A 27,646-nucleotide genomic window follows, 5' to 3' on the forward strand; every position below is an offset into this window, starting at 1 on the left:
TTCTGGACGCTGACTTGTTTCGACGATTCCCGTTGATTTCGAACAGCTTTTGACGTGAAACCACTTGAATTGGCTTCCTTATCAAATTAGCTTTCCATCCATATGTGGATCATCGAAAACGGAGTCCGGATGCGTCCTGGGTGACCAGTTTAAGGCAGACTGGTCCTGGTGGCCGAGGCAGACTCGAATTCTTGTTGGACTGGGCCCCCGGCTTGTGTTGGACGTCCTTGCTGGTCATCATCACCTCCACCACTTCCTCTAAGTCATTCATGACCCTCTCCAATGTTCCTCAGCAAGATAACATCATTAGGTAGTAGTTTATTATCAAAAGTATGAAAAGTATCGTTTAAGAACGAGCTCACCTCTAAATTGAGTTGTCGCTTTCGAGCCCGGATCATTGGACCTTACATGATGGTTGGAGGATCAACGGGTACCTCTGAAGAAGTGATGTCCTCATCACTTGCCGCGCCCCCATACATGGCGCGGTATAGTTAATTCACCGCGCCGTGCGAATAGGCGCGGCCAAAAATATTAGATTTGAAAAAAAAAATTAAAATTGTGTTAATTTGAAAATTAGTTTAAAAATGTGTTAAAAATAAAAAAATCCTAGCGGAGAGGCTGCTGGCCGGCCGAGAGGCAATCCTAGGCCCAGCCCAACAGCCTTACCCGTTCGTATATAAAAAAAGACATGGAAAATCTCATTTTTGCTCTTGAATGAACGCACTAAAGTGACCGATTTACCTTTTTTGAAAATAAAATGAAAAATAGATATGGTCTCACCTAATCTATTACTATCCCCACCTACTTTTGGTTGGGTTTTTCCTATTTTTTCACGTTCCAATCTCGTCCAATAGACGGTCCACATTTTTTTCAACTATTATAAAATTTCTCTAGTTATAAAAGATATTTTTAAGTAAGAGAAAACTAATTGTGATAGCGAGAGAACGCTAACTACTCGTGCTATTTGCGCAGGCCACCTTTCTATTAATACTAGAACACTGCACGGCGTTGCCGTGCCAAATGGCCCTCCAGGTAGATATGAATAGTCATAATTCTGGATGTTATTGTACATAAGATATACCGTCGCACGCATATATAAAGTTCTGTTATAGTCGAAAGTACACTAATATACTCCTAGCAACTGTAAAGGAGAAAAAAAAAATAGAAAAAGAGATGGCTGCCATAGCGCCTTGAAGACTCGAGGGTACTCATAAAATAGTAATTTTGAGTACTTTTGTTATTTGCCTTTCATCTGTGCGTCGGATGCCTTAGTTCTCTTCAAATCTGCCATGTGTTTTAATTATGGTTATTATATTTTGAAATTCGTTGCTTGTGGCATAAACCAAATAAAGGAGTTTATCTGAATCACCTCTTGATCATCGTTTGAAGTCTTCCCTATTTACCTGCGAATGAAAAGCTTTGTTGACCACGCTATTCACGAAGCTTGCTATATGAGAATGATTTTTGTGGAGCATTACAGCTTACAGTGTTTAGGTGCTGGATATTTTTTTAAGACATTGCAGGTAGTGAAGGTGTTGCCACGCTTTGTTTAATGAGAGAGTGTATCCAAGCTTGGCTCTGTCAATACTAATCTTCCTTGTGTACGTAATTTTCCTACGTAGATGTGACTTTAGAGTACCCTACATACATTAATTATCAAATACCATCAGTTTATTGAATACGAAAGTATAAATATGGAAGGAAATTAAATTCTTATCAATTTTTAAAGGTCAACAACTTTATGAATTTTATTTGTCCTTATACCAGATACATGGAGCATAGCTAAAGACAAAGAAATTGACTGTGTGACATCAAAGGATGGCAGGGAGGGGAAGCACTACTTAACAGTCAATGGATGATCCATTAGTACATTTGTCAGTTAATACGTAATAATGGTAGCAGTGAAACCTATTGGGTACATTGCCAGAAATACTTTAGTGTGGTGTGTATTGTTTGCATAATGAAGAAACATTGACAGAAAAATATGCAGTTATGGGTAAATGTGGTGTATATCCATGTTTAGCATTAATTGATTAACCTATAGGAATGGCAAAAGAAAGTGAGAATCGCAGTCGCTGCTTCCAGAAATTGTTGGATTGCTACTAGCTTCCTCAAATGGGATAGGAACATGGGGTGGCCTCAGTTTGCCATTTAATAAGGAGGCAAAATGTTCATTGCAATATGCTCTTTCTTAAAACTCTTAATTTGAATACCTGGACACAGAATACCATACGTCGTTATTATGTCAAGATTTTAGGAGAACATGTAACTGTGAAATTAACACCAATTTGTCTGTATATCAGCAACCTTTTATTTTCGGTGGTAGAGTCCAAAGGGAGAGACTGCAAAACTTAAGTTAGAATATCCTTGGTGGTCGACAATCAGTCAGCAGATCTATCTGTTTCTTAACGTGGAAGTGGCTTCATTCTAAATTCTGTGTTGCCCCATAAAGTCTTATGAAGGAACCAAATGAGTTATATTACCTCTTGTTTGTCAAGCCATTTGAACTGAAGGTGAAACAAAAAATATGTATGAAGGTTGGGTAACAAAATAGAAGAAACACACAAATTTGTATTGTAAATTTAAATAACAACTTTTACAAACTATAAGTTTGATTAGGATGTATAAGAAAGAATGTAATTCTACTGTCAAGTAAGGATTGTCTCTGGCAGATAAATATAACTTTGTGTTTCAAATGCCTATATGTCACCATGATATTGCTTCAGCTATACTATAATAAAATGTTTGCTGTTTTCAAATTAAGCCAGTGGGTATCTCGTAGCTGCAACAGACAACGCACCTATGTTAATACAAAATTTTACCCTTAAAACGATGAATAGGAAACTAAAACTAAAAGTATCTTATAGAGCTAATTTTGCCAGACACATTTTTCCAATTGTCATTACATTTTTGTATCTTACTATCGGGCAATTTGGGTTAGTTGTGCATTATCTTAAAGATTGGTTGTGCTGTATGTAAGCAAGAAAGCAGTTGTACTGTATACTAAATTGCTCATATGTGACCATAATAGGTATTGCTTTAGGTGTATGACAATCAAATACTCGTTCTGAAATTAAGCCTACAGCTATCTCACAACTATTTCATATCATCACAGGACAGGCCAAGCTTCAGTAAATTAGTAATTTTAGAACTGGGAAATCATGACCAATATGCAAGTATCCAGACCTACATTTTCCAACTGCTAAAAAAATGAAAAGCCATATCTATTGCTGAAACAACCTTGTACCCAGACCTACCTTTTCTGTTGCACAAATGTAGTGAGGAAAATCTTTGACAATGCTCATAGCTCAGGTTGCTTTCCTTCAGCCTGTTCGCTTGGTCGTAAATTATCGTAAATTTTTAACTAGAACAGTATTTTTCTCTCACACCAAACCAGCCAGCAGTAATAATCCACAATCGTATACGATCGTTTCAGCCCCAGCCGAACAGGCTGCTTGTTGAGGAACTCCAATTGAGCGATCAGTAGCTTTGCCTGCAATCATGTTATAAATTTGTAATCAAGCATATATCCTATAGAATTAGCACAAACTGAGCACTACTATGATTTTTATCATTTATATATACAGCGGATAAGATTGAACTGATTTTTAGAAGCAATACTTATATGAGCAATGTTAATAATACGGAGTATCTATTGAGTTCTTAATTACACATGAGTTGAGGTGTGGAGCCTTACATTGTCATTCTCCGACAGCTTGGTGCTGTTGTTAAATTTGAAGCCTGATGACGAACAGATGGTCTGCATCCAGTGGTGGCAGGCTGGTGCAGGATTTGGAGTGTGCACTGGTGGGTAGGAGAGGACGCGAGGTCTTTGGCGACGGCCTGGGAATCACCCGGCGTGGTCTGCGCTGGCGGCACTCGCGCCGGCGGCGGTGGGGATTGGTTGGAGATCAGGGGAGTTCCTTAGCGACACGGGACGCGGAGGGCCAAGGAGAGCAAGAGCAGGTGGCTGTAGGGGAAGCGGGAGGCGCCAGCGGAGATGTGGAGGCGGAGGCCAACTGGCCGAGGGACAGGTCCAATACGCCGTCCGGCGCGTCCGCATCGAGGAAGAGGAAGGCGCCCTGCTAGGCGCACAGGCAGGGGCCTCGAGGAAGAGGAGGAGCTGATGGGCTCCTCGGTGCAGGGCGACGCCGCTGGCGTGGACTGGGTGGTGGTGTGCGTTCGGACGGCGGCGGCCCGCGGCAGGGGCCTCGGGGCACAGGGAAGAGAAGGATTGGAAAGAAATTGGAGTGTTGGAAAGATTTGCGATTGAAATTTTGTCGAAGGATTTAGACAGAAACATCTCCATGAGCCCATCCGACGGTTTGCGGTTCTCTATCGGGAGATACGACGGATATCCAGCGATAGATGATGTGGAGGGCTCTTTTGCGAAGACCACGGCGCGGTTTCAGTTTTTAAAGATGTTAGTTTGTGGCTAGAAGGTGTCACCACTCACCATGGATACCGAGGCTGATGTGAACTTTCCTGAACCTACCTAAAAACCCAAGACAAGTTTAAGGCCATTTATATGTAATTTTGAGTGTGTGTGGATCTCTGAATGTGATAATCTGAGATAAATTTAAGGATCACTGCTGGCTCCGAACGCAAATTTATGAACGAACGGTCAAGTTATAAGTTGGTGGCTTAATTAGCAGGAAATATGTCTCTTGAGGCACATATCGTAATTTCCTCAAGTTAAATCAAAATTTTGAACGCACATAAATCACTATCATCAGTGCTAAATTCAGTAGAGGGCAGATGGAAAAGGCCCTGAAACTTTCAAACTTATAAGTAGCAGCAAATCTGTACTCCGGCCAATCGCTCGTGTCGTAACGGTCGATGCCTCGACCTTCTCACACTTTGTACCCCTTAGGGCAACTCCAATCAATTTCTCAAAATTTGCCCCCCTATACTCATTTATCTCTGCACTACCCTCATTTCAGCCTCTCTATATTTCTCTCACCTATATTTTATACAACTTCTAACTATCAATTCCACCATTTTATAGCTAAACCGTGTTATTTCAAATTGGTATTATTGGAATGGATATTTGTTAACAATATTTTTGTATGGCTAAATATTGAAGAAATTATTTTTTCAGATAGTTTGCAACTATTATTTTTTGGTTTGTCGGTCTTCGAATGGCTATATATTTGAACCGTTACTCTTCCAACGACTACGAATCAAGCGGTTGCCCATCCAACGGCTATATTTCAAGTGCTCTATCTCCAACGGTTATATGTTTTCGATTTATATATATGTATGGCCATTCCATTTTCTAAACCAATTCCGACATTGTATTTCTCCACTAAAAATGAGTCGTCTCTCTCGACTAGATTCATCTTCCTCGTCTGATGACGGTGATGATGATCTCGAGGACACCCTTACTGCATTACACCAAGCACACACTCAATATCAAGCTCTCCATGCTCCACAATGCGGTGGTTCTGTACCAAACACAAAAATCAACTTGAACTACTAAATAATAAGACCTTAATCTGTCTACAACCAGCAGATAATATTCAATAGGTCTAAACAATCTCATGAAAGTCAGAAAAGTTCTACGGGCAATTTTGGCCATATCAGAATCACATAAGCTTCATAACCTTCTTCACCTATTGAGTAAATCAAAAAAATGAAATGGCCATCAAATCCAAAAGCATCGTTGTTGCAGCGCACTTGTCCTGGTATTATCGGCTATCTTTTTTTTTTTTTTTTTTGAAATTGGTATTATCGGCTATCGAGTGTACCGGAAGAGTATCGTACTTCTCTAAGTAAGAAAGAAAAGGTTTCGTATCGCAGTCCTCAAACAAGAGGTGCTATTTGACACTTGCATACTATCCCTGCCGCACGCACGCACCTGCTTATTTAAACCGCTCAATGCTCATAGCTGAAGCAAGTGCACGCACGGGCACGGCTAGCTAAATCTAGTAAGCCAGCCAAAAGCAGGGGCACGCACAGCAATAATGGCAAGCACCAAGCTTGCGTTCATGGCCGTCGCCGTCCTGCTTCTGCAGGCGTCGTGGTGCCCGAATTTTTTTTTTAGTTTTTTTTAAAAGTTTTTCACAAATACGTTTTTGGAGGAAAGATTTTAGAATTTGGATCCTTAGTTCGGCGCCATCGATGCTGGCGCCGAGCTAACACGCGATGGCGCCGAGTTAACACGCGATAGCGCCGAGCTAACACGTCTCGGCGCCAGCATCCCTAGTGCCGAGCTCTTGGACTCGAGACCCACGTGGAGGTGACATGGTAGGGAGCTCGGCGCCAGGGTGAATGGCGCCGAGCTTGTGTTTTAACCCCAGCCCTAAACTTCCTGCCCGAGTTTTCTTCTTCTTCTTTCTCCTCCCTCTCGGGTTTTTTTTCTCCCCCCACTTCGTCCTACCTCACAAATCGGCATATTGGACCTTGAAAACTTTGATTTGATCCGTAGATCTTCGAGAGCAAGGTATCCTCGCTCCCCTTCTATTTTTTTTTCGTATCGATTCGGTATATATTAGTCGGTTTTTTCAACCTAAGAATCATCATTACTTAGGGTTTCATTCTATCCCTCAATATTTATATTATATAACCGTAGGATGATGCCAAGGCGTAAAAAAGCTAGCAAACCTAAGCACATGTAGTTATGTTATGGGTTCATTGTTGTGCATCAAATGGGAAACCCTAAGTTTAGGGTTTAATGTTAATTGCTTTCGATTCTTAGAACGAAATTGGTTGTATTATAGTTATGGTTCTCATTAACATTTATTTGTGATGTTTTGATTTATGTTTGTTAAATTACATCTGTTTTGTTATATGCAAGAAATGTTTCGAGAGGAGTTTTGGCGAAAACGGGGTCGTCCTCGAGAATTATATCCCGACGCGTCTAGCAAAGATGCCCCTGCCCCTCCTGACCTCCCTGTCCTTAACTGTGACTGTGGTTTCCTGGCCCATGTTTTTCAATCGAAATATCTGGACACAGCGTCGCGGTGCTTCTACACATGCAGTCGTTTTAATGTAAGAAATTGTTTCCACTATCTTTTTTTCTTTATTTGTGTAAGTATGCTACTAATATTTTGTTGGAATCTTCTGTCCACTGCACCCTCAGCCTGCAACGTGTCGCACGCTGGTATCAAGCTTGGTACCACTGAACTCACGGTTCTTGTGCGGCTCGTTGTTCTCGTCTACATTGTCGTGCATCTCCCCCATTGCTTAATGTAGGACTGGTGGTGTTTCTCCTAGTCAAAAATCTTTCTGTTCTTCTGACAATCCAATCTGCACATATGTCATCGTTACTTGAATCCACCAAGTGACGCGTGGGACGAAGTCCGACGACACCCCTCGCACAGCTGCCTATATAGAAAACCCAAGACTGTAGAGCCCCAGCTATAGCGACCCGCCTGGTCTAGTCACTGAGGCAGTGGACCCACATCTAGGACGCAGTGTCACCCATGACGTCGAGGAAGAGAATGCAGGCAAATAGGTGTAGTATCCATGCCTTGCAGTAGTACCCCACTGTCTCCTCATCTATCTCCTCGGGGCACTGTGCGAACTCTTGCCGGAGCCCGAAGATGAGAACTCTAGAAGTGCGAGCCTCTTGCTCGTCAAGCTCATGTCCAAGAAAGGCCTCCACTCGTGCTCTCCAGCCTTCTGACCTACACTGCCCTATGACTGGGTTGCCGTGAATCCTCAGACCTAGCATCTTCTAACAGTCCTGAAGTGTAACTGTCATCTCTTCGAAAGATAGATGGAAGCTGTGAGTCTCCGGGCACCACCTATATTTTAGACAAATCAAGATTATATGTCAAAAAGGCAAGCGTATGAACAAATGACTATGAATGGAGGCAATGATTGAATATAATACCTGTCAACCAACGCAGTTATGGCCGCTGAGTTAAACTTGGGCTACCCACGTCGAACCTGAAAAGAGATGACATCAAGGCTAGATCTTTGCAGAAAAGGAGTATACCTGTCGTCGTACTGCATGTCCAAGAACTCACTGTGGGTTCTAGGATGAAGGAGCGAAAGGTCCTGCATGGAATATAACATAGTCTCCTATTACTTCACGAACACATGTATGCTCACCAAAATTTGAACAGAACGTATAGATTATTACCTGCCCCTACGCTATGAGACGTCCTCGATGGGTCTCCTCGTACGTCGGGTTGAGCAGGTGGAATTGCGCCATCCTACAAAAAAAAGTCAATGAATTAGAAATTCAATATGCAATGAAACATGAAATTAGAAATGTACAAGTAATTGACACAATTACATGCATATTTAATTAAATGAATACGACAAATATTAAGTAATATAATCAACCAATAATCGCACATCACTAATCTGCCAATGGCAACTTCGTGAATTGTGGCCAAGTCTACCACACTTGCCGCACTCGTACTGCTCGGGGTCAGTAACAAATGGGGCTCCGGGCGCGGCGCGGCCTCGGTGGCGGCGCGGCGCGGGCGGCCGGTGGCGGACTCCGGCGTGCGCCGACGAGGGCGAGGTTGAGGCCGCGCGGGCTCGGGCGGCCGGTGGCGGGCTCCGGGCAAGGCGGCGACGGTGCTCTGCTCGGCTTGGGCGAGGGAGATGCGAGAGAAGGGGGGTGAGGAAGAGAGAGAGGATTGGGGCCCATACATAATAAAGGCTTAGCGCCATTCACCCTGGCGCCGAGTTAGGCGCCAAGATCTACGGCGCCGAGCTCGGCGCAAGAGTGACTGGCGCCGAGCTTCCTATCATGTCACCTCCACGTAGGTCTCGAGCCTAAGAGCTCGGCTTCAGGGACGCTGGCGGCGAGACGTGTTAGCTCGACGCCAGCATCGATGGCGCCGAGCTAAGAGTCCAAATTCTGAAATCTTTTCTCTAAGGACGTATTTGTGAAAAACTTTCAAAAAAAAAAAACTAAAAAAAAAAAAATTTGGTCGTGGTGCGCCGTGGCCCGGGCCCAGCACCACCACGCCTCGGACCCGTGCGGGGACTCGGTCGGCCTGCAGCGCCACAAGGACCACGGCTGCTCGTCCCCCGCCGTGTCGGCCCAAGGTGGTACGCCCGCGATGATGACGGTGAACTCGTTCGAGAAGGGCGGGTCCGGCGGAGGCCCGTCGGAGTGCGACGGACAGTACCACAGCAACAAGGACTTGATCACGGCGCTGTCCACGGGGTGGTACGCGGGCGGGAGCCGGTCCGCATCACGAGCACGCAGACCGGGCGCAGCGTGGTGGCCCGGGTCGTCGACGAGTGCGACTCCCACCTTGGCTGCAAGAACAACATTGTCGACACGTCCCAGGCCGTTTGGGACGCGCTCGGGCTCGACTCCAACATCGGCGTGGTTCCCGTCACCTGGTCCGACGCCTAATCGAATGCGCATGGCCGTCGTCGGTCGGCAAAGCCGGGCAAGGATGTGCGTGCCCTGGGAATTTGTTGCTATGTTTGTGTTTGTGTTGAGTGTGTCACGCACCCTGGCATCATGCTGTGCGGATGACGACTTAACTCAAGTCTATGATCGACTGTTCTATTCCTGATCGATGGGGACGGAATGGTTTGTTGTCGTTGATGTGTGTCGGTAGCCACTCTCGAGGCAGACTTTCCTTGAGTGGCTGAATAAAACACTTGCAAGCGGTACTTGCAACTTCATCCCGCTCTTGCTGTCAGTAGTCCCCGATTGAAAACGTCGGTTTGTTCAGTCAGTGGCGTGTGTTCGTGACGCACTGTTTGACGGTAGTGAAATATGGCGATCAGAACTGATTGTCCTCACTTGAGAATCTGGGATCTGTTTACGATGCCAGCCATGCATTGCGTAGTCGACACTGGAACCGGCCGATAGGCAAGAACGAGGCGGCAGCCCCTTGAGCTCCGACCACAATTGTTAACTCAATAGTTGGTAACAGTAGAGATAAACACCTCCACTCCGGCATGAGATATATATTTCATATTTTATTACTAAAATAAAGTAAGATATTCACCTCACTGGATAGTCCCATACAGTTTATGACAAGTATTCACCTCGCTTGGCTGCCGGGATATGAGCTATGCTCTGCACCGTTAGCCGTCTACTTTGATTGGGGAGCGAGGGCCATGCACGTCCGCCGATGGCCGTATCTATCTCTGGGCAGCTTCAGGAGTGACGGCGGCCTCCTCTTTGTGATACGCTCAGTGAAGCGCTTGAGTACGTGCTATCCTGACCACTTGTCTTTTTCCCTGCTTGCCATGTTTGCAGTTGTAATTCCCCTAAAAAAAAGCAGTTGTAATAAAGTCCCGTGAGCCTGCAGGAGTGGGTAAATTATATGTCTATTTTAAACTTAAGTTCTAGGGCCCAAATTGAACTACGACCAGAAAAACAATAAACTACTCCATCCAACAACATGCCTATTTTAAAGTTTTTTCTTACATGCTCTAACTTATCCTAAAAAAGTTTAGCAATCTAGCGGCAATCCTATCAACTAAGTCTATATCTAATCTAGAAAGGTAACTGCCACAAAAGCAAAGAACAAGCGAAAGCAATAAACGTAGTAAGTAATTAAAGTTATAGAGGGTAAACTCTTTGAGAGCCGACGGTGTATCCTGTGATATCGATTGCCAAACCACGACCCATAGTCTATGTAGAGCTCCACCGAAGTATGCTCAAGGTCACAATGTTGAATTTGCCACACAAGGCATCTACTAACCAAAGGCTAGTACTATGAGTCATGGAGTCTCACCACTGTCACCCGACTCTTCTGGTCATCTTGATGTCGTGTACACTACAAAGATCTCCACACGAGGGGTGTCTTCTCGTCAACACACATCGATACGAGGTCACTCCACACGGAGAACAGAGGGCCGCCATATAGAAGGCCACCACGCCCTCACTGGAAGGTTATGAAGACCTTAAGTGCTCTAGCTCACCAATATAAAGGGCGCAATAGCCCAATCTCTCAAAGCTCTCAAGCTCAAGGTCTAAACCTCACAAGGATGCACTATAATGTCTATTTTAGTTTTGGATGCGATATTTGTGGGGGTATTAACCCCTATACCCTTACGGCTAGGCTTGGGCCGGCCCGGAGCAGGGGGTCCAGTCCACTAGAAGATGACGCGCGGCCCGGCCAACCTGTTCGGAATCCCGCGCAAGGAATCAAGGCAGATTTGGAGATCAAGCAAGATCCTGATCGGTTAGAATAGGAATCCTTATCCGGCCACCTATGGCAATTGTAACTGGCTAGGATTAGTTTCCAAATCTGTAACCCTGCCCCCCGGACTATATAAGGCGGGCAGGGGACCCCTCTAAAAACATCTCTCATTGACATACAACAATACAATCAGACGCAGGACATAGGTATTACGCCTTCTCGGCGGCCGAACCTGGATAAAACGTCGTGTCTGTCTTGCGTTACCATCTTGTTTGTGGCTTGCGCATCTGTCTGCCGATAATCTACTACCTTGGGCATACCCCTAGGTAGACTACCGACCATATTTTGTCGACAGTGGCGCGTCAGGTAGGGGGTGTGCATACTGCTCTCCAAGCGAACAAGATGGTCATCATCTCCGGCTCCATGGCTACGCCGAACGACCTCACGTTCACCGTCGGCCAGATCACCTAGACCACTGGCTCCGACGACTTCATCGCCATGACCACGGAGGAGGCGCGGATTCAATCTGCGTCGACCACTGCTTCACCTGCATCGGCTACGGCTCCGACCATGATGGGTACGGCTCCGACCACGGTGTATCTGGCTCCGACCACGGTGTATCTGGCTCCGACCACGCCCGCATCATCTTCAGCCACGCCGACAACCTGTCGTCCGCTTCCTCGCTACAAAGGGAAGCAGATCAACAACACCGACCTGCTCGACTCCATCGATCGGGTCGGCACCAAACTTGCTGAAACCCTAGCTCTGGTAAGTTCAATTCAAAGTCAACCTAATGAGCAGGTAACCGCTACCCACAACAGATCTACCCGACCAACTCGGGCCAGTCATCATGCACGACTCGGTATGGATCTCGTGGTCACATCTACTCCTGAAGGGCGCTTCGCTCGTCGCCGGCCAGCCTCCGCGATGGGTCTCTGGCTCTCCGAGTATGAAGCCTCGACGGAGAACTACCAGTCCTAGCCCTACGGCTTGCGCAACTTCGTCAACATGGTCCGGATTGAGGATTATCGAGAAGGATCTGTCCTCACAGTCCAAGAGGGTGGCTCCAGCTCCTCGTCTGACATCGCATCTAATGCCTCCGTCCACACCGAGCTCCAGCATCATGACGATGAAGGCGTTGAATACGATCTGGATATCCCAGACCACGCCCCGGGGTTCCCACAATTCCCGTCTTTCCCACCAAGGCGAGAGGACTTGATCAATGTTGTCAGTAATGACGAACCACCGACAGTTGGTGAAACAGAACAAGAAAGGCTTGCACGTGAAGCACGTAATATTGACCGGTTTAATCGCTGACAAATCGAAGCCGAGGCAGAAGAGGAGGCACGACGCATAAGGGTCCAGCCATGCGACCTCAACAATGCCTTCGACAGGGTGGGGGACAAACAGGTCTTCAGGACTCCAAGCGCCAGCGTAGCTGTCGCTATGGCGACAATGCAACGACTACCCAATACCCCATAAACCCAGGCTGTTCGCGATGATATACAAGCTTATCTGACGGCTGCTATGGCTCAGACCGCAGAGATTGTAAATCAGGCCTAGGTTCCATCCGTCTCAGTCGAGTCAAGCCACAGCCGCCAGTACTCAAGTCGCTCATAGCCACTCAACCAACGTGGCTCGTGCAATGATGACCCCTCAGACAACCGTCAAGGCGGAAACGGTTCAACTTCTGGGACGACAACCGCCGAGACAACCGTGACAATCGCCGTGATATCCGCGGTCGCAGGGTTAACCAGGGTGGCAACCAGGATCGCCGTGATGGCAATAACGATCTCTACCATTACCTCGGAGAACGCGATCTGCGCGATCGCATCAACCAGAGAGCCCACGATCGTGCATCCCATAAAAGCCATCGCCGTAGCCCAATCTCTCAAAGCTCTCAAGCTCAAGGTCTAAACCTCACAAGGATGCACTATAATGTCTATTTTAGTTTTGGATGCGATATTTGTGGGGGTATTAACCCCTATACCTTTACGGCTAGGCTTGGGCCGGCCCGGAGCAGGGGGTCCGGTCCACTAGAAGATGACGTGCGGCCCGGCCAACCTGTTCGGAATCCCGCGCAAGGAATCAAGGCAGATTTGGAGATCAAGCAAGATCCTGGTCGGTTAGAATAGGAATCCTTATCCGGCTACCTATGGCAATTGTAACTGGCTAGGATTAGTTTCCAGATCTGTAACCCTGCCGCCGGACTATATAAGGCGGGCAGGGGACCCCTCTAAAAAACATCTCTCATTAACATACAACAATACAATCAGACGCATGACATAGGTATTACGCCTTCTCGGCGGCCGAACCTGGATAAATCCTCGTGTCTGTCTTGCGTTACCATCTTGTTTGTGGCTTGCGCATCTGTCTGCCGACAATCTACTACCTTGGGCATACCCCTAGGTAGACTGCCGATCATATTTCGTCGACAATATTGAATGACTTGAGGGGGTGGGATGGAGTGTACGTAGAAACCACAGCTCTATTTTGAAGCAATCTAGCATGCTCAATGGAAGAGAAGTCTACCACTTTTCTATGTTGCACCGGAAGATCCACCGCTGTCAGAGATACTTCATAGGATTATATGGTGCAACTACTTGTTGGAACTGATTGCCCCCTTTGCATTTGGACTCGATGACCCAAGCTCAAGCAATCGTGTCATGCCTAGAGGTTGGAGAACCGGGCCACCCTATGCTCTTTGGCTCATGCAGCTTGATTTCTAATACAGGGTCGGAGCCAAGATTTGACCATAGGGGGGCCATTTTGGTATATCAATGATAACCACATATGATAAAATATACGCGCGTACATACACATATAAGTATATTGAATTAGCAAGAGTATAATTAATAACCAAATCAATATTTGTTTCACGATACAAAAGGAATTTAAAAATCTAAAATGATACTAAAAATTATAGCAAAAGGAAAAATTAAATAGCCCTATGTCTCTAGTCTCCACCCAACTAATATAATTCATAGAAAAAATCATTGTAATAACTGAAATAAAAGAGAGGGGAAAGATATAAAGCACTAATAATTAACGTCATAACTAGCTAATTGCAACACTAATGTCAATAAAGACTAACACAAAGAAGAGATGCTAAATAAATACAACACTAATTAGTAATTTTTATTAACTAATTAAGGGGTTATATAGTGGTGCACTAGGGTGGTTGGGGGGGGGGGGGGGTGTGCCCCCCCCTTCCCTCTGTCCCTGCTCTAATATACTCATTGATGCCCATGAATCACCCAGAGTTGATCTAAAAAAAGATGACCATAAAAAATATATGGTGAAGTCATTACGTAATTTGCCATCGCACTGAGTAGGAGGAAGAAGCCGCGATGCCATGGGACATGGGAGGAGAGAAGCGAGGCCGTGTGGCTGAGGTCTTTGTTGGGACAGGAGAGAGAGATGGAGATCAAGGGATATATAGTTTTTTTAGTGGAAAATCGAGGGATAGTTGTGGAATAAGTATGTACATATAGGTAGGGTTTGGCTTTGGAAGGTGTTGGTGCATGTCTCTCGTAAGCTCGAAACTAATCCAACGGCCAGGAGGCATGGTCCAATATGGACTGAGGTGGGCCGAATCATGGTCCAAATCAAAGTTGTTTTCGACCCTTTACTGTTAATAGTTTTCCATAATTTTCTTTTTAGTCTGAATTAATACATGTTCTACAAGTTATGAAACAAAACCAAAATAACCACACTTTTTAATAAGCATCCTAATACAATATTTAAGGACATCCTAAAAGTAGATGAGAAGTTCAAATGTTTGTTAGGAATAATTCAAGCTTCTATTTGCAACGTATCAAAAGAAATAATGATAATATCTAAAGGTTGTTCAAAAACCCTATAAATTGGCATGAGATGGTATCATAGGTGTATAAACTTGAAACAAAAATTTTAGAAAAAAATATGAAAGTTGGGCTATACATTTTTTAACAAATGGATACATCTCACAAAGTTTCATACAACCTAAGGCAAACTTTGAAGTTTGTTCATATTGAAATATTTTCACGCTCATATACACTTCAAATTTGTAGGAAATCTTACTATATACCTTCATATTAGTAGATGCAAATTTGCATAGGCACTTATTATTTTATTTTTTATTTCTATTTTTCAAATAACTAAATAAGGAATTGTGAAGTTGTGGACGGCGAAAATGGTCGGTCATCTCGCCGCCAAGGCACACACGCAAGCAAGCCGAGAGAAACCGCGTGGAGCATATCCCGAGCTCTCCCCGGGCTTAGGGAAGCACCAGACCGGATGGTCGTGACCTAGGGCGTGCCAGTCAATTTGACACTGCAATTGACAAGGAGAAAATGTTGATCAGTAATTTAAGGTGGAACATGTCGGTGTTGCTCCAGACAGTTCCAAATATGCGGCTGAACAGCCGATGAGATAAGGCTATCGACTAGAGAGTCAATATCTAGCATGTCCATGATGCAAAAAGAATAAAATAAGCATATCGACAATTATCAGATATTTAAGTGTATAGATCTTAACATCTGATGATCATGAGAACATGTAAAAGCGTGATGGATAAACATGAAAGCATCTCTATTAATTGAAAATCATACTAGCCTTTAACAAAAATAAGTACAAACATATGAACAGCCAATATATTCTCAATAAGCGGGCTATCGACTAAAATAGCCGATTCCGATGAAAGAAGGTTCATAACATGCAAACACTCGACCATTAAACATAGATAGATCCATAAACCTATCAAATCTAACCTATTATATCTAACAGTCAGGTTCAACCGGATCAATGGCAGCCATAATAAAGGTAACAGATTAAACCTTCAAATAATATGAGTCTATTCATACTTAACGGAATCATGAAGCATGTTACGATCGTGAAAGCATAGGTGATTGGCTAAATAGCCGATGTGAACATAGCATGTAGCTAGAGGCTATGTTTGACCATAAGCAAGACTTACTACTTGATAATTTCCAATCTATAGAGCTAACAATGGGGTCAATCGGATCGATGGCAGCCATAATAGCAGTTCTAGACTAGATTTCATCAACTAGTGTAACACCCTAAAAATTTGCTCTTTTTCAAATAGGGTTAAAAAGATTTAATTTGGTATTTTTGTGCTTATGAAAACATAGGTAAATAATATTTTTTATTAAATTAAAATTTAACATAAGGCTTAGCAATATTTTTGTGCATTCATGCCATTGCATTTTGTTTATTGTGATGAGTGGTTTGATCCAAATTCAAATTTATTTAAAATGTTTTTTGAAAATGAATTTGAAAATGGCTTTGAAATAAAAGAAAAGAAAATTTGAAAATAAAGGAATTTAAAAAGTTGTAAAATTTATTTTTGGAAAACTTACCAAAATTTCTCATTTTTATTTGAATTGAAAAGTGTATTTTAAACCATATTCAAATTTGATTTGGTTTATATTTGAAATTGGATTTGAAATTGTGTTTGAGAAAATAGAAAATGAATTCTTTATTTTTCCTCTCCTTCCTCGGTTTTTGGCCGCGGCCAAGTCTTTCTCCAGGCGGCCCATTCCCCGCTTCCCGTAGGCCCATCTCCCTCTCGGTCCAGTTAAGCGGCGCCGCGTAGGCCGTGTCCCTGCCTCCCCTCCCGCGCAGTTGGCGACAAGTGGGGCCCGCGTGTCAGCTGCACCCTCTCCTTCTTCCCCGATGGAGTCCGCGTCGGTCACGACCGCCGCCGTCGGAGTCCGCTCCACCCACACATCGCCGCCTTGCCGTGCCTCCCAAGCCACTTGCTCTTGTAAATAGCAGCAGCCGAGTGAGCTGCCTCTCCCCATCCCGTTCTGAGCCGCAGCCGCCTCGCCGAGACGCCACGCCACACAAACCCTAGCGCCGCCGCCATCACCGCCCGCTTCGTCGTGCACTACGTCGCCCTCCATCGCTCCATACCATGGTAAGCTACCTAGCCGTGATCTCCATTCCCTTCTTTACCTCCCGGTGTTTTTCTCGCTTTGAACTGAGGCTCGTATGCCGTGTTCCCCGTGCGCCGCTCTTCGCCGTCAATGGCGCCACCGCCAAGCTTGCCGCCGGCCACGCTGGTGACTCTCTCTCCCTCCCGATCTGTTCTGAACCATCCATCACCGATCTAACGGCTTAGACCTCACCGTACCCCTTTGTTGGGTTTATTTGCAAAAGAGCCCCTACACTTTTCCATTTTCGAACCCACCGTCCACTGCCTTTCAGAAATAATTCAAAATATGCCCTTGATTTATCTACTTTGGCCCCTGTGTTTTTCCAAAAATGAGGCTAGGTCCATTAGGCATTTTTAATTTGGTTTTTAATTAATTTTAATGCAAAATTAATTCCAAATATTTACATAATTGCCACTGATCTTATTTTATGCGTAGTTTCTCCGTTTTAACTCTGATTTGACCCGTTGAAGTTGCGTTAGATTCGTAATTGTGTAATCTACATGTTCATCCTATTATTAAACATGTTTTTAAGTTTTGAAATTCGAGGTTAGATTTAATCTATTATTTTATTAAAGGAAATCTTGTTTAATTCATAACATCTTCGTTATAGCTCTGATTAGCGTGCTTTTTGCGTCTGAGTGATCGTAGTAACGTGTAGAACATCTTTAGAAACATTTTTACTTGTTGTTTCATATGTTTGGTGTACTGTTCTAATTTAGTTCTACTATTTGCTTTGTGTATGATTGCATGGATGTTTGTGTGGTGGTTTATGATCCTATCCAGTCGGTGAGCTTTACGTGTTGATCAAGGAGTTCCTTGGAAGCTTTGGACTAGAAGAAGGATCAGAGTTTTAAGGCAAGTATAGCATAGGGATCATCCTTGTTGTCCTATTCACCTTAATATCATTTTAATCATATGCATGTGTCTGCCTTGGCAACCATAGTAAGTTTCCTAGCTATTTAATATCCTAGATTCCTTGACACCTATAGGGTATAGCATTGGGTAGCTTTGCTAGTGCTTAACTAAAGCCATGATCTTGTAACTTGACTAATGGATTATGCAATAAACACTAAAAGATGCTTTTTAGCAACATGGAACACGGGGGCTAGAGCATTGAGCTATTTTTATGGTGCTCTATATTCCTCTCTCTAAGGACTTATCTGTAAGTGATCATCCGGGATTTATAAGTACAACTATAAGGGCTACATGGCTTTGGCTTTAGCTCAGTATGAGGACCTTTTCTAGCTTGTTAGAGGTTACCTTTATTGGCATAAGAATGGCTTGCCGAATCAGGTATAGTGCGGCCTCTGTTCCCTTGTGTATAGGCTGCACGTCATTGTGCCATCGGGAAGGGAGGCTCTACATCTGTTTGTCGAGTGAATCTAATGGCCCTAACTGATTAGACGAACCTTTGAAAGGCTTCATAGTGAACCCTACCGACCTTACTTGGAAGTGGGTCGAGAGATTAGCTACCTCGAGCAAAAGGGTAAATCACGACTCACATTGAAAGTGTACAACCTTTGTAGAGTGTAAAATTGGTATATCAGTTGTGCTCATGGTCACGAGCGGCCTTGGAACCCTTACAGCATAGATGATGAACACTGATGATACTGAAGATGAAGATGCTCACTAATGATTACTGTTTATGTTGTTCATTATTCGTGTTTACCTGATCATGTGCTTATATGGGCTTGTGAATAAACTTGTTGTCACCCAATTGCTAAAAGATGACTCATTAAAAGCTAATCACAGTTAAACTAGTGTCACCCTTTTGAGTCTCATGAATCCCATGTTATATTTGTTGAGTACGACATGTACTTACATTTGCTTTATTTTTCAATTATTTGGATAAAAATCCAGGATGGGTACCAGATTGCTAGAGTTTGGAGGAATTAGGCTTGTGAACAACTAGTCAGTTGTCCCTGTGGAATTAGAGTCTTCACCCGAAGATCGGAGTTGTCTTTCTATTGTTTGCTGTCTAAGATTATATCCTTTATACTAAGTACTTTATATATTGAGCATTGTCTTTCGATACTTGCCCTTATTTGTAGCTATATGTGAGATTTGACTTCTTGGACTCACATATGGTGTGTATCTGGTTTTGTTCTTAAAATCAGGTGCTACTAAAGTGGTATCAAAGTAATGTTGACTGTAGGATGCAAGCCAAGTAGAAACTGGTCAGTGTTAAGGTTTAGAAGTCGCTACAAAAATCCTTGCTCTATGAACCTTGATATTTTCTTCTCTACTATATCTCTACCCTTGCTATTCATCTCTACCTTGGTGCTTATTTTAAAGTGTTTGTTCTCATTTCCACTTCTTGATTTGATATGCTTTTAGAACTATTCCTCACCATCTTCTTGCATAATCTGAAGATGAGTCTTAGGATTGTTACCCCTAGTATAATAAGGACGATAGTATCGTAAGTTGAGTCAATGATTGAATTATGCACCTTTATTATTTTATTGAATTGTCATTGTGCTTATGATTGTTTTGAATCTTTGCAATGATTACAACTATCTTGTTGGGTGTTTCCACAATTTCATTTAGTTTATAGGCCTAAGGTATAAGGATCAATGCAATAAATAGTTGAGTTTTGGTTTCTCCTATTTCTTGTATCTTGTCTTTCGGAGCAACCTGTCTTTATCGGCTTATATATCTATTCTTGGATAACAAAAAATTATGAGAAAAATTTTGGATAATAGTAGACTTCGATATCTTTCTGTGATAGCAAGAACTGCCCTCATATCTATTTTGGTTATGGAGTGATGAAAATCACAAGACGATGCACCTGTGCTGTCTAAAACCTAGAGTAGTTTCTGTTGTGCACTGTTTTTGACTACTGTACTGCATAATTTGGAAAAGTGTTCTATAAGAAAGTTGTGGAGGATTTTATAAGCTTTCTAACGGTATAAGATACAACATCATTGGTTTAATAGAATGAGAGTTACAACTGTGTTTACTATGCTGCTGTTTTTCTGCTCGTAAGGAATTTTAGATTTCTTGTTCTTACCCATACACAAGAGTATCATTGGGATGTCTGAATGTATTGATACTAATTAGTTCATCTAGAAGGAGGTGCAAGCTATACTTTGGTGTCCCCTACTTTATCTTTTCTTGAGGTGGGTAGCCAAGTTGAAGAATTTATAAGATGAAGTATCATACGTTCTAGTTTGTGCAGCGGAAAGCAGTGGTGGGCCATAACCCACAGGTCCCTAGGATTGAAACCTTTGGAGGAGATCAACTAAGATAGACAATCACGTCTATGCAAACTATCCAACTAAGAAGGGTCCGAATGCTCAAGGTGCCATATGAAGTTCAGTTATGCTCTCTAGCTCTCACTTGGAAGAATCGGTTAATTTGATAAGAAAGGTGGTACCCTAGAGGATGTATGCCACTTAAGGGTTTCATTATCTAGAGTAAGTATCCTTTGCTCAGTTGGTAAGTTATTGGTTCATCTATGAGGAATGGATGCATTCGTCAATATGCCTCTGCAACTCGAGCTATCCTCAGCTGGGAGTCCAATCTTCAACATACCCAAGACAAGTTGACATTGATGACATAGGAATGAGATATCTGGTAACTATAGATGGTTCTATAAAGTATTAGGAAATCCCAATGATATACTAAGCATGATAAGAAGGTTTGGATTGAAGAAAGTTAATGATGTGATTGAAACCCACTCAAAGATGTAAGAGAGAACTCAGAGGTTTCAATGAGATTTGGTTAGAGGTTCAAGGGAGGTTGAACCAAGATCATCAAGATATTAACAATGCTACTTGAGAAGGTTTTAAGTTTCGATCAAGAGACCTCAGCTAAGTATTGAAAGGAGTAAAGAAAAAAAAAGTTGGAATAAAACCTATGTATTAGCTTTGTCAGGTCAGGACAAGAGCTTTATATCCATTATGATGCACCCTGTCAAGGTGTGAGATGTGTCTTTATATAGGAAGAAAAAGTAGTAGTTTCTTCATTAAGTCAACTAAGAAAGTGTGAGTTGGAATCAGATCAAAACTTTGGACATTGTCATTGCAATGAAATTGATTATGACTTGGAAAAGTGCTATCACTTCGAGGAGCGAAGTCATTGCTGATGCCCTTAGCAAAGGATAGTTATGCTAAGAAGATTTGAATGACACCATGGACTTAGAATTATGTTTGAGAGTTGAGCAACTTGACCTGCGCATATAAAGTTATTAATATTTTGAAGTTGGTGACAGAGCCTACTTTGGACCAAGAAAGTGAAAAGGCTTCGTTGGAAGGTGAACATATGAAGGAGGTCTAATAAGTATGGACTAAAAAGGAAAGGTGGCCTAGTGATTGGAGTTACCTGAGTATTGTTTGGAGTATCTGTCAAAATCTTGGAATTAGTTTGGCAAGTTACTTGGAGTAGGGTTATCATATGCAAAGGTGGAATCCTTATTAAGAAGATGGAACTACACGATGAAACTATACAAAGAAGTAAAGAAGAATCCAAAGACGGAGTATCCCTATCTCCTATTTGACGTCTTCCAAATCTCAGGGACGAGATTCATCTTAAGGGGGGGGGGTAGAATTGTAACACCCTAAAAATTTGCTCTTTTTGAAATAGGGTTAAAAAGATTTAATTTGGTATTTTTGTGCTCATGAAAACATAGGTAAATAATAATTTTGATTAAATTAAAGTTTAACATAAGGCTTAGCAACATTTTGTGCATTCATGCCAGTTGCATTTTGTTTATTGTGATGAGTGGTTTGATCCAAATTCAAATTTATTTAAAATGTTTTTGAAAATGAATTTGAAAATGGCTTTGAAATAAAAGAAAAGAAAATTTGAAAATAGAAGAATTTAAAAAGTTGTAAAATTTATATTTAGGAAAACTTACCAAAATTTCTCATTTTTATTTGGATTGAAAAGTGTATTTTAAACCATATTCAAATTCGATTTGGTTTATATTTGAAATTGGATTTGAAATTGTGTTTGAGAAAATAGAAAAGGAATTCTTTATTTTTCCTCTCCTTCCTCGGTTTTTGGCCGCGGCCCAGTCTTTCTCCAGGCGGCCCATTCCCTTCCACGCCATTCCCCGCTTCCCATAGGCCCAGCTCCATCTCGGCCTAGTTAAGCCACGCCGCGCAGACCGTGTCCCCGCCTCCCCTCCCGCATAGTCACCGACAAGTGGGGCCAGCGTATCAGCCGCACCCTCTCCTTCCCCGATCGAGTCCACGTCGGTCACGACCGCCATCACTAGAGTCCGCTCCACCCACGCCTCATTGCCTTACCGTGCCTCCCAAGCCACTTGCTCTCTTAAATAACAGCCATCAACTGAGCCACCTCTCCCCATCCCATTCTGAGCCGCAGCCGCCTCACTGAGACGCTGCGCCATGCAAACCCTAGCGTCGCCGCCATCAGCGCCCGCTTCGCCATGCACCGCACCACCCTCCATTACTCCACACCATGGTAAGCTACCTAGCCGTGATCTCTGTTCCCTCCTCTACCTCCCTGTGTTTTTCTTGCTTCGAACCGAGGCCCGTAGGCCGTGTTCCCCGTGCGCCGCTCGTCGCCGACAATGGTGCCGTCGCCAAGCTCACCGCCGGCCACACCAGTGACTCTCTCCCTCTTGATCTGTTCTAAACTATCCATCACCGATCTAACGGCTTAGATCTCACCATACCCCTTTGTTGGGTTTATTTGCAAAAGGGCCCTTGCACTTTTCCATATTCAAACCCGTCGTCCACTGCCTTTTAGAAATAATTCAAAATATGCCCTTGATTTATCTATTTTGGCCCCTGTGTTTTTCCAAAAAGGAGGCCAGGTCCATTAGGCATTTTTAATTTGGTTTTTAATTATTTTTAATGCGAAATTGATTCCAAATATTTATAAAATTGCCACTATCAGGAATAGTGCGGCCTCTGTCCCCTTGTGTATAGGCTGTGTATCATTATGCCATCGGGAAGGGGGGCTCTACATCTGTTTACCGAGTGAATCTAATGGTACTAACTTGTTAGATGAACCTTTGAAAGGCTTCATAGTGAACCATGTCGACCTTGGAAGTGGGTCAAGAGATTAGCTACCTCAGGCGAAAGGGTAAATCATGACTCATAGTGAAAGTGTACAAACCTGTAGAGTGTAAAACTGGTATATCAGTCGTGCTCACTGGTCATGAGCGGCCTTAGAACCCTTACGAAATAGATGATGAACACTTGATGATACTGAAGATGAAGATGCTCACTAATGATTACTCTTTATGCTATTCATTATTCATATTTACCTGATCAATGTGTTTATATGGGCTTGTGAATAAACTTGTTGCCACCCAATTGCTAAAAGATGACTCATTAAAAGCTAATTGCAGTTAAACCAGTGTTAGTCCTTTTGAGCCTCATGAACCCTATGTTATATTTGTTGAGTACTGACATGTACTTACGCTTGCTTTATTTTTCAATTATTTGGATAAAAATCCTGGATGGGTACCAGATTGCTAGAGTTTGGAGGAATTAGGCTTGTGATCAACCAAGTCAGTTGTCCTATGTGGAATTGGAGTCTTCACCCATAGATCAGAGTTGTCTTTCTACTGTTTGTTGTCTAAGGTTATATCCTTTATACTAAGTACATTATATATTGAGCATTGTCTTTCAATATTGCCCTTATTTGTAGGTATATGTGAGATTTGACTTTCTAGGCTCACATATGGTGTGTATCTGGTTTTATTCTTAAAACTGGGTGCTACAACTTGCAAGCTTACTTAGGGTTAAACACGCCTTGACCACATGCTATCTTTGATCAAGATTGGAACAAAACGACTAATCTAGCAAAAACCGTCGTCGAAGTGGGATGTGAGCAGGATAAAGCAAGATCATAGTTCAAAGAGATATAAAGCCGATCTGTTTCAATCTTAATTGGGTAAGGGATGATGTTGTTACAAATAGTAAAAAATACTAATTATAACAAGATCGATAACTAGCAAATCTATTAAAAGTAGCAAGGAAACCCTACCAATCTTAATAGACCTAGCCAATAACTAATTCGTCTCAAAATTTGTATGAGATCGAGCCGGACGATGCAACCTTACAAATTTTGATAAGAATTGAGGGGTAACTTGTATCAGAGATTGTAAGAGACTAGAGCTGGACCAATGCAACCTTACAATAATTGAAGATAACTAACTTATACAAAGCTTACAAGAGGTCGAGCCAGACCGATGCAACCTTATAAACAAAGTATAAGTCATGTCGGATACTCACAAACAAACTGAAAGTCGGACCTAACCAATGCAGCCCTGCTTGCCCAAAGAACTCAATGAAATCTAATCTATGCCTACTCCTAAGGGATGGCGTATGCCAAAAAGTAAAGGTACTTGTTTGGTTGATCGATGAGAGATATCTATTACAATAACCGGGGTCTAATATTTATACCCGAGGCTTGACTATGAGTCTTGTTCAAACAAGACTGGTTTTAAAATTCATAAAAGAAGACAAACATTCTAAATTAAGATAACTTGGACTCCAATCTTTCCCTTCTTCGGAGTCCACCATGCTTTTCTGCTCCTGATCGCCGTCATCTTCCATCGGACAAAACCCATTTTTGAAATGGTGACATCATGGAATTCAGCCGATCCTGATCCCCTTTTGGGTAGCTAATCTTGAAGTCACTTCAGCTTTCCTTAACAAATGATAAAATCCAAGGGCGCTACACTGACCCAAATTTTGGTGTCAACACATGCCCCCAATTTCTGGATGAAATGATTTTATCCCGAAATTCTCCCTTGAAGCCGCTGGCAATCTTTTGTTGGAGATCAAGAGAACCGCCCCAGGGCCCATTAGCTTTGTTCTTATTGTTTTTTGCTCTTCCAACCTATTTGTAGGTTTCATAGGATCACTATTCTCTTGTTACCATCCCATACTCCAAGGCTTGATGAGCGAACTATCGGTTCACGGGTGTTCAGCACTCAGTTCTTCTAGTGAGCATAAGTATCATACCAGACCTTGCTGAAGGACCTCAGGTCTCTACCATGCTCCTCTCATCTTCATCCCTCCAAGAACTTCTAGTTCTGCTGGATCCTCCATGGATCAGTTGCTCTATCATGAAGATCTTTTGTGGTTAGATGAATTCTTGTGTTTACGACGATTGTGTCATCCATTTTAGCGCCTTGTCAAGCAAGGGAATTAGCCGCTGTGGTTAGAAGAATTCTGATGACATCACCTAGTATCAGGCTATTCTGGTGTTTGCAAGGGCTTAAATGTGTGGACACCTTCACCTTGTTCGCTCTGCCTATGCTAAGAAGCCTATGAAATTAATCAGCGTATTCTTCTTAGGCCTATTATCTTTCCCACTTGATGCTACTTCCATCTTTAGCCTGATGTGATGCTCTATCCATGTTCTTTATTTTTGGCTTTGCGGGGTCTGGACTCCCTTCAATTCCAATAAAGTCTTCTTGGGTTGGTTAATTGACAACATGTGTAACCCTCTTTGTAACAAACCCCTGAGATCTGAGATGCCCATGACTATGGAAAGCAATAAATTCACCGCATTCTTTATTTCCTTGTGAGCCATTTCCTCAATTCCTGGTGTGACATTTTGTTTCCATAACCAAATCTAATCGCATGTCCCCAAGGAGTTCTACCGCTGCGTCTGCCCGGGCTATAAATATGGGCCATGGTTGTGACCGAGAAACCAATCTGCCTTGTCCCAATCGCTTGTGCCTCTGGTGCGAATCGCTTCCCTCATCTTTAGATCCAAAATTATCATCTCTTGCCAAAGAGATGGACAATGGCAAGCAACCTATCGATGAGATCCCTTATGAGCTCATGCCATCACATCAACGTTCTCGCCTCCAAGAGTAAGGACAAACATGATCTCATGGTTCCTGAGTGGATCGTCTTAACTTTTCATATGTGCAGGGCCCACTCAAATGGCGGTGTTCCTACTCATGCGATCATCGGCTCCAGTGACGCGAACATGGTGGCTCCAGTAAACTCCTCCCTAGAACCCTCTAGTTTCTACAATGGGGACGAAGCTAACCGCTTCATTCAGGAGAGAGATGAGGCCCATGCCTTGTATTCCAACACGGTTCACAATCTCAGATGAATGAACTTTCATCTGAACACGATGCAGGATGCCCTCACCATCTCAGAGAATAGGGCCAACACCATCCAAATGAGGCTAGAAGAGGCTGAGGCTAGAATATCAGGTGAGGTCTCTTATGGCAACTCTTATCTTCACTAATCCTAATTTCATAGACTTCTAACTGCTCTTCCATTGAATCAACCAGCCTTGTCGTTGTAGCTAAAAAGTCTTCAATCGACGGTAGACTATGCTGCACAATCAGTCAACACCAGGGGTGCCATATCGGTGTTTGCCTGCACTGATCATGCAAGGGAGATCGCCCTTCATGGTGTTCATCATGGTGCTATTGTTGCTCTAGGCTAGTGGCGTAAGTCTGCTCTTGATACGAGCTTTCGACTTCTTCCCTATGGTTTTCCAGTGCACCGATCATCCTGAAGATCATGAGAACTTAGTTGAGGATTTTTCAAATGCCACGAATACCATAGCTTCTTCTTCTTTCGTCTGAATACATTGTAAACAAAGTGTTTCTCGACCCTTAGATTATAGCAGGGAACTAGTGAATAAACTTCTTATGTTTGAACCTAATTTTTCCTTTCTTGTTTCCTTGTGTATGGTAGATTTTGTTTTATTTTTGCTCTAAAGGCGATGCAGTGCCGCATCGGCTTTTCCCTCTTGAGAAGAGTCAGAGCTGCTTCATTTTTATTCTGAAGGCGATATCCTCTTATACTGGCTATAAAAGTTGATGAAAATTCAACCGGCTACCTCAGGCATCAACCCAAATACTAGGATAATATTTCTAAAAATGTTTTCCATTGAGTGCTCTGTCAAACTCTTCGCCTTCCAATGTTTCATAAAAGTAAGCATTGCTAGGCACGCACCGAGTGATACGATAACGCCCCTCCCAATTAGGTGACCACTGGCCATACGTAGTCTTTAGTCCCAATCGGCAAAATTAGCTTCCAAACCAATTCACCTTTATGGAACTGCTTAGATTTAACCTTCTTGTTGTAATACTTGACAATCCTTAATTTGTGAGCTTCGATGTTCTCCAAAGCATGAAGTCGATGGCAATTTAAATCTTCCAGGTCATCCATCATCAGGACTTTGTAATCATCGGCTGTTAGGTTATCTTGAAACTCAATACATCGCGATCTAGTCCTAATCTCCCAAGAAAGAATGGCTGTATGTCCATACACTAGCTCATAAGGAGAGCACTTAGTTGATCTATGACACGCCATCTGATAAGCCCACAGTGACTCATTCAATGTTAAGTGCCATTTTCTTGGTCGATCGATTTTTTTCTTCTTGATCAGCTTGATCAGCGTCTGATTAGATGCCTTGGCTTGTCTATTGGCCTAAGTGTAGTAAGGTGAAGAATTCAACAACTTAAATCCCATATTTGCAGCGAAATTCTCAAATTCCTCAGATATGAATATTGTCCCTTGATTAGTTGTGATAGTTTGGGAAACCCCAAATCGATAAATGATATGTTACTGGACAAAGTCAGTCATGTTCTGGGACATCACTGTCTTCAGCGGGATTGCTTCAACCCACTTGGTGAAATAATCTGTCGCCACCACTATGAACTTT

The 27,646-nt window shown here is 43.0% G+C and overlaps 1 protein-coding gene and 1 long non-coding RNA gene across 2 annotated transcripts in view; one reads left to right on the forward strand and one right to left on the reverse strand.

The window, feature by feature from the left end:
- Nucleotides 1-729: 729 nt before the first annotated feature.
- LOC136485079 (uncharacterized) lies at nt 730-4,230 on the reverse strand. The gene is made up of 5 exons (XR_010766316.1): nt 3,698-4,230; nt 3,258-3,493; nt 1,486-1,640; nt 1,370-1,403; nt 730-1,284 (listed from the first exon to the last, which is right to left on the reverse strand). It is a non-coding gene; the product is annotated as an uncharacterized lncRNA (long non-coding RNA).
- Nucleotides 4,231-5,966: 1,736 nt separating this feature from the next.
- Nucleotides 5,967-27,646, forward strand: part of LOC136485084 (putative ripening-related protein 6) — a 38,405-nt gene continuing 16,725 nt past the window's right edge. Inside the window, exons 1-2 of the mRNA XM_066482033.1 lie at nt 5,967-6,022; nt 8,903-9,157. Coding sequence (XP_066338130.1) covers nt 5,967-6,022; nt 8,903-9,157 — 311 coding nt within the window. The remainder of the gene's footprint in view (nt 6,023-8,902; nt 9,158-27,646) is intronic.

Source organism: Miscanthus floridulus, chromosome 1, assembly GCF_019320115.1.
Source record: "Miscanthus floridulus cultivar M001 chromosome 1, ASM1932011v1, whole genome shotgun sequence".
Taxonomy (NCBI): domain Eukaryota; kingdom Viridiplantae; phylum Streptophyta; class Magnoliopsida; order Poales; family Poaceae; genus Miscanthus; species Miscanthus floridulus.